General features: G+C 26.9%; 1 protein-coding gene across 1 annotated transcript; it reads right to left on the reverse strand.

Annotated features, from left to right (window-relative positions):
• Positions 1-6,659: 6,659 nt before the first annotated feature.
• Positions 6,660-7,840, reverse strand: LOC108485839 (transcription factor PRE6-like). Its single transcript, XM_017789687.2, has 2 exons — positions 7,358-7,840; positions 6,660-7,045 (listed from the first exon to the last, which is right to left on the reverse strand). The coding sequence occupies exons 1-2, from the start codon at positions 7,481-7,483 to the stop codon at positions 6,890-6,892; spliced, it is 282 nt and encodes a 93-aa protein (XP_017645176.1). The 5' UTR covers positions 7,484-7,840; the 3' UTR covers positions 6,660-6,889.
• Positions 7,841-8,622: the final 782 nt, after the last annotated feature.

The following is an 8,622-nucleotide window of genomic DNA, read 5'->3' on the forward strand; positions in this document are numbered from 1 at the left end:
ACTATAAAATTCCTTGCTAAAAAATGGAGATTCGAAGGTGGAAATGAGTGCAGGAAATAGTTTTCCAAGTAATTTCAACAAAAACTCAAGGTGGGTGTTGAGATTTTTTTAAAAAAATTAAAAGAAAAGCAAGAAAGGAATAAAAAGGGAGAGAGAACTTCACGAGGGAGGCATGGCCGGTTGGAGCACGAAAGAGAGCTGATGGGGGCGGGTAGTGGGGGGTCTCCACTCATCCTTTCTCCCATTTAAAATCGGGCCAAAGCCCATATACAAAAATTTCAAGTCTAAAATTTATAATTTGTGGTCCACTTCCTTAAGGCATGATCAAATGGTTCAAGCAAATTTTAAAAATCAAATGTATTATTAAAATAACATTTTAATCATAAAATTTTTGAAAAATGACAAAAACTTTTACCTAGTCAAATTACCTTTTTACCCTTTTATGCCTCTAAGCACAACTTCTTCACAATAATTTGGTTATTAACCAACCCAAATTTCATAATTCTCATTTAATTCTTAATAAACATACTTAGTTAATGAAAATTACACTTTTGCCCCTTTTATGGCAAAAACAAAAGAAAAATACAATTTAGTCCTTGTACTATCAAATCTTTCCAATTTGATCCCAAAAATGATTTTCATCTTATTAATATATATTCCAATTTGTTCTCGTGTTAAATAGTCAATAAAAATTATTATTTCTCTTTTTGGTTAAATTGCATTTTAATCCTTCAACTTGTTCAAAATTGCAATTTAAACCTTTTCATCATATTCTCACATTCACAATACTTTTCTTTGGTTTTCATGTCCAATATCAATTTCTCTTTCATAATTCTCTTTACTAGACTATTTTTTTTTTCAAAATTTCTCGCAAATTCACTTTATTTGATCCTAGAATAGTACCATGTGTCTTATAAAAAATTTTGAGGTGTTACATAGTAGGTTTCTATTTGGGAGAATTGGGTGTTTTTTCAATTATTGGTTCAAATTTTTTTTGTTATTTCGGCCTATTATCGATTTTTGAATTTTCAAGCCAACCTAATTGAAAAAACCAACTTAATTTATTTTCAATTATTTAAAATATATTTATAATTTATAATATAAATAGATATTAGCCCAACAATCTAGCACAATAACTAAAGTTGGTCAAGTTATGTCGGTTAATCCACTGACTTAAAGTCAATTCAGTTATGCCGATTCTTAAGCTTTAATTCGATCGGGTTGGATTTTGTAGATTTTTTCCGGTTAAGTCGGTTTAATAAAAAAAACTGTTCAAATCAACCGTAAAAATCGAATGTTATCCCTTAAGAAATAGCACAATCTTTTTATAGATGTTGAAATTGGAACAAAAAAAAGATTATTTTTCATTTTTAAATAAATATATTTTAAATTTATTCATTTAGTTATTTTAAAATATATATTTAAAATTTTTAAAACTATTTATTTAATAAATTTATAAGTTATTTAGTTAATTAAAATATTTAAATAAATTATCTAATAAATATCTTATAATTAATTAAAATTTAATTAAATATATAATTTAATAAGACATATATTGTTGTCCTTAATGGTCTTTTTATTTTCATATATTGCTTTTAAATCCAAAACACATAAAATTATTGTCCTTAATGGTGTTTTTTATTTTCATATATTGCTTTTAAATCCAAAACACATAAAATCTATAACTATACATGTAATAATTGAATATAATCAAACGAATTTTATTGTTATTATTTAGGTCAAGATTCAAAAAGTATAAAGACTAAAATTAATAAAATTAAAGTTAAATCTATAACTTTCACAAAATAGATAAAGTAATAGAGGAATTAAACTTATATACAATATTTTGTTATCGTGAAGTTGTCTCTTTCTAGTATTTGCTTTTTCAGCCTAACTATGGTGGGACTAATTCGACAGGTAAGTTAAGTAAATGTGGACTGAATTAAGATATATGTTTGGACTTTGGATACACAGAAAGAAGAAATTTGTTACTGCAACAACCAAAACCAATGTTTGAGTTCCACATCTAAACCAATAGCGTGCAGTCAGACCGAGCCCAAAAGACTGCCACCATACAAACGCTCTTTCGCTAAATACCAAATCAATTTCGACCTTTCAGGTAAAGACTAAACACCATGTTACAACAAGTAAGAAATAGGAGTTTCAGCCAAACCAACAAAATTACTGCCAAAAAGCTCTCGTATTTCCTCAGTCAAAATGACATTAGTATTAAAATTAGAAAAGAATCAAGTGATTAGCAGAACGTAAAGCAAATTAAGACAAACACCTTTGCTAAGATACCGACACAAATATTAGCTACTGAATATCAATATATATTGCAAATGTGTTCAAAGTTAGCAAGCTTCAAGGCTCAAACAAATTTCATTATATTTTAATCAAATTGATCGTAATAATAAAGGAAATGATGAAATCATACCCCAAGTTTGGTTTTTGAATTAGTGGGGACAAGCTAGGGTTAGCCATCAAGTTTTGTTTTTTTGCTTTTAAAGTGGGTAAATAAACTAACTAGAGAGGATTTGATTAACTGATTGCATGGCATGCATGGTTAAAAAAAAAAAAAATCCCTAAAGCCAAAACAGTACAAACACGTCGTCATATTTTGGAGACAAAAACTGATCTATCAAACTTGTTGTTTGCTTCGATTGCAATCCAATTTGCACAGAAGAAATCAAACTATATTAATTGTGTCGAATTGTACACCTATCATGTTGTCTCAACTCTTTTTTATTCAAGTATCCCTCTATCTTCATTTTACGGTCTATAAAAATTAATCATTTTGAAATTTATGGTTACCTCTCCTCGGAACCAAAAAATTTATTCAGTGGGTACCAGAGTAAAGTTGTATATTTTATAATATTAAAAGTGAAATTTTACTATTTTAATAGTCTACATATTTATAATTTTAAAGAATTAAATTAATTTTTTCTTATTCTTAGAGGGTTAAAGTGTAATTATACTATATATTAATTTAAATTTTTAAAATTATAAAAGGGCTAAAAGTGAAAATTTTTATTTTAGGGGCAGGGCCACTACCAACCCTTGGCTCCGTCCTTGCCTCTCCCAATAATGTTGTATTCAAGATTTAAAATACTTTACAACTCATATATATATATATATATATATATATATATATATATTAAAGACTAAAAAATTAATTTTTTAAAAACAAAAAATATTATCAATACTTTCATAGTTTAAAAATTAAATAGGTAAACATACAAAGTTAAAATAAATCTCAAAATGGATGAGTAGAAAAGTAGAGGAATTTAAAATTCTTTAATTGGGAGTTTAATTCTTAGGGTTTATTTTATATATATATATATATATATATATATATATATATATATATATATATATATATATATACTTGTTTTTCTTCATCCACAGCGAGCTGTTATAGAATAAATAATAAAAGTAAAATTACTATATAAAGGAGAGAACTTGAAAAACAAATAACCATATATAGAGAGTGCTCCATACAAATTAAAAAAAAAGAGTATCTTTAATTATTTTTAGTAAAATTTAAATGTCGCAACATGTTTTAAGTTTTATACATACTCTTTGCATATTTAGAATTTAGTCTTCATAATTAATTTTTAAGAATTTAGTCCATTACCTTTTCAATTTAATAATTTGGGTTTAGTTGCTAAAACCATTAAAATTCTCCTATTAAAATTATCAATGTGGTATTCTAAAATTAAAAAAAAAAACCTCATTTGGTAGCAATGTGATAAAAATGGCGTTGTAATAGACTTGAATTTAATAAAGAATTTAAACGGAGTTAACAATTCTTAAATTTCACATTGACGTTTTAATTAGAATTAAATATTTAGACTAACAAATGATAGTATACATGTTGAGGTACCAAATTACGTAAAAAGTTAAAGTATAACAATTAAATCTTGAATTTGAGCGCATAATAAGGATCGGAATTGAAATTTGACCATTTTCATATATAGTAAACAGATAAAGGGATTAGATTTGAAATTTAACCTTTATATTAATTGTAAGAAAAAGGAAGTAATGGACACTTTTCACAAAGGGAAGGCCTTGAATTTTTTTACTCTTCATATCCGTTTTGGAATTCATAGCTGCCCTCTTTACATATATAATAATATAGTATAAATACTACTTAAGCAAAGGAAAAAAAAAAAACAAACAAACCATATTTTATGATCTTAAATTCTTAAAATACGATTTAGTTCCTCGTTATGTATTTTTAAAAGGGTTAAATAGGACCTGAATTTGATAATTATTTTCATATTAGAATTTAAATTTTTTTTTCTTTAAGTTAAATATTCAACTTAAAATTGTTCCTTCATTGGGACTTGAATTTAACAATCGTTTGCACATTCGGACCTAAGTTTTAGGATTTTCAATGGAAGATCAAGCACAACTTGGAATTTTTTTTTCAAACCCCAGTATTAGAACAATTGCTAAGTTCAGGGCTTAATTTGAATAAAAAAGTGTTCAGGTCTCAATGTGAAAATAATTACCAAGTTTAAGACTTAACTTAGACTAAAAACAAAATTCAAGCCCTAATATGTAAAAATTATCAAATTCAAACTCTAAAAAATAATTTAACCCTTTTTCAAAAGTGACAGTAATTGTAAAAATTATTTTTCTTAAATTAATATATCGTTGAACATGGGAGGTTTGGTTAGAAAAAAATTAAAAGTATAAATTTATTTATCGTCACGTGTTGTATTATTAATTTAATAATATATTTATATTCAAATATTATATTTATAAAAAGAATTTATATGAAAAGATAATAAAGTTTGAGAAAATATTCAGTAGATTATTAAAATAGTGGGGTTTTAATTAGATTTTACAAGTAAGATTAATGTTTTAAATGTCTTATAGGATTATAGTAAACTGTTAAAAAACATAAATATTTAAAAAAGAGACACAATAATTTTTAAGATTATTGGTGGAATAAAAAAAGAGAGTATATTGTTAATGTACTAAATACTAACACATAAAGTTTTAGTTGAAATGACAAAATTGAGGTTTTAGAAAATTAGTATTTTTAGATTTATTCTTTGAATTAATTTAATTTTATTAAATTTTAACTTTTATATAAAATATAAAGAAATACCATTTATAGTAATATTTATTATTATTTTTAAATTTTTTATATTAAGTTAATTTATGACATTAAGACCCAATAACAGCATAAATTAAATTAATATCTTACCACATACTCGTTTATTTTGTCTATAAACAAAAGACTATAGACTCATAAAAGTAAATTAGATTTATGGTACACCACCTATATATCGGATTTATTTATTAAAAATCGTATAAAAATTAAATGATGTATTGATGGTAATGGTAAAATTTAAGATTTGATGTGCTTGATACTCTTAATCTTAGGATAATTTTTATTCCTTTATAAAAGAAAAACTCAAACACTAATATGATAAAAGAACTTTTAAAAACAATTAATAATTTTTCAAATGGATTTACATCCAATGAATGGTATCAACTTACTAAATAGTTTTATATATAGTATGGATAATGTTTTTATTACCAACCTCATGTTATGTCCAATGATAAAAATTTAGTACCTCTTAAACAAAGTTTTGGGTTAGAGTATTATGGATTAAAAAAATTAAAATATATCATAGGTTTTTGTATTTTTATAAATTTAAAATTTAGTTCTTGTATTTTTATTTGTAGGAATTTGGCCCTTTATTATTTATATTTTAAAATTTAAGTTTAATTGTTAATATTGTTAAATATTTTTGTTAAATTTATTGAAATAAAAAAAGACTCAATTGATTGTAATGTAGTTAAAAAATGACATTAACAGTTAACAGTTAGAATTTTATTTGGAAATCTAAAAACTAAATGAGTAAATTCTTTAAAGTAAAAATATAAAAATTAAATTCTAAAATTATAAAAAAATAAAGAATTATTACATATTTTAACTTTAAAAATTACCCAAAAACTTGCCTACTCGATAAGGAATTTGATTTAGCTGAAAATGATAACGGGGTGTTTTAAGACAGAAAAAAAAAATGTTCCTTAACCATATTCTTTGTAGTCTAGCGATTAACCCTGGTAAATGCTCGTGCAACACGCCATATTCCTTTATCTCGCTGTGCCATGAATTCCCGTCAACAATGACCCTATATAAATTAACGGTTGCAAATGCATATCAAATGAATTGAACGCCGTCACACTAGGCTTAAACTCTCTTTTTCTTGTTTAAAAAATAAACAAGTATGACGAATAGCTCAAATATAAACACTAAAATCAACCTACATAATATAAAAAAAAAAAAGAAAAAGAAAAATGGTTCCCAAATTTAAAAACAAGTATGACGAATTCACGGGTTCAAACTCCGAACCTATCGCAAAATACTACTAATAATGTTATAGGATCCAAACAGAATTTGGTGTGCGGCAAATCACGTGTCAGCGACTGTCATCAGCCTTTGAGGCTGACCTTTCGGGGTCCACTTCTCAAATCTAACATTACATAGCCTTCATTTATGCTTTGAAACTTGGCCAATTCCCATAATCATGAGAAGCGCCACCATCGGTAAACCAATATTTTCTTCTAATACAACAATATAATATTTGCTTTTAATTGCAGCTGTAAATCAACTCATAAAATTTAAGACCCAATTTTCACAACTCTCAACTCTTTTTTTTTAAATATTTTATTTTATAAAATATATAATGATAGACTTGAATGATTTACAGAGTCTGTTGATGACAAGAATCATAAAACATGCATGGTACTCCATGTTTCACCCTTTTCCTATCTCTTCTGCATTACTACCGGAAATCCTAAGATATGGAAAAGGTGTGTAGTACTTAATATAGTAAAACCAAAGGTGAATGAAAATGGGTGTTTATTGCATAAGTAAACTCCTTATAATGGCTGCTTGGTCGCTATCGCCGTCTGTGGAAGCTAATAGCTGGGATAACCGGTCGCTTAGGTCCTCCACTTCTCTATGTAAGCTTCTGATATAGTTGCAAGTCTCCTGTAATACCTTGGAAGTTGATACCTGAAGAGATATTAGAGAGAAAAATATATTATGGATCTTTTCTTTTTCTATTGAAGTTGGAATATAAAATTAAATTAAGTTTTGATGATATAATATTTGAGCGTGATGTGTAAACTAAACATGAGGTGCTAAAAATGAGGAACAGATGGAGTCCCACACCTTCAACTTGTTGCTAGAAGGCACCACATCAAAATAAATGAGGCGCATGACTTATCTACGAAAGTGAACGGAGTCCTCACAAAAGAAAGGGTGTTTTTATTTATTTATTTTATTTAGAAAAAAGTAGAAAGAGTGGTGTGGTAGTCGGTATACCTTGTCGAATCGCCTTCGACGAAGTTCAGGGATAAGGTGTTGCAGCTTGGAAACAAGATCGGTGATCTGATTGTCAGTGATACTGGAAACACTTGACTGCTTGGAACGTGATCTTCTGCCTGACATTGTGTTTTAAAATAACTTCTACTATATTTTTTGTGTCAAGAAACTAAATGAATGAAGGCTTAAGGAAAGTGAGGATATCTGAAACTCTTGATTAAATTGACAAATGGGGTGTGGATTTGTCACCGAAGAAAACCTAAGAAAAAAGGGAATACGATAATATATGCATAAAGGACCTGGAACTTAAGCTGAGAAAAGAGCAAAGAGATGAGTTAACCAAGAACAAAGAGAAGAGAGGTTATGATGCTTTGCTTTGAAGACAGAAGTGGGATATGCTGCTTTTTATATAGGGTTCGAGTCTACTCCCAAATCTTAATTTTTATTTATTTATATATATATGTAAAAGTGCGCTCATTCTCGTGTGCATGCACCGAAGAAGAGGAAACAAGTTTTAAGAATTCATTTGATTCAAGAAAAGGGAAGATTATTATTGGAGTTTTATCTACCATCAATTAATAATAAAATAATATATTATGATTGAATAAAAATAAATAATTTATAAATAAATATAAATAATTTTATTTAAATATAATTAAACAATAATTAACTATAAATAATTATTAAAATCTTAAATTGAACATAAAAAGAAATGGACGGCACAACATGTATCCTCTGTCTCCCAGTTTCAAAGACCAAGTTCTCCTATTTTAATGTAACTAGAGAAAGCAACGAAGAAGGAGAAGAATAAAGACATGGTCGTTTTAGAAATAGAGGCGACTCAAGAAGATGAGAATAAAGCATCATTCAGATACATCCTTTTGGATACCAAAGATCGAGAAGGGTGGTGTGAGTTTCAGTTTTGACAATAATGAATTTGTGCTAAATGATGATGATGCCATGATTTCTCGAGAAAGATTGTACCTGTAACAATCTATTTTTCAGTAGTGTCAGAAATAGTGGTTTCGGAACTTCATTTCCGACGAGTGAGTAATAATATTTACGATGTTAGTATAAAGTTTAATTAAAGTTTGGTCTTTTCATTTTTTCGACTGGAGAGTTAATTAAGGTACAATGACTAATTTGTAAACTGATATTGTTATTTTAGTAAAAAAGAACTAAAGTGTAAATATTTCAAAATTAGAATGAAATTTCTATAAATATAGGTATTAGAGGGCTGTAGAGGGATGAGATTGGAATCAGAG

The sequence above is a fragment of the Gossypium arboreum genome, chromosome 3 (assembly GCF_025698485.1).
Source record: "Gossypium arboreum isolate Shixiya-1 chromosome 3, ASM2569848v2, whole genome shotgun sequence".
NCBI lineage: Eukaryota > Viridiplantae > Streptophyta > Magnoliopsida > Malvales > Malvaceae > Gossypium > Gossypium arboreum.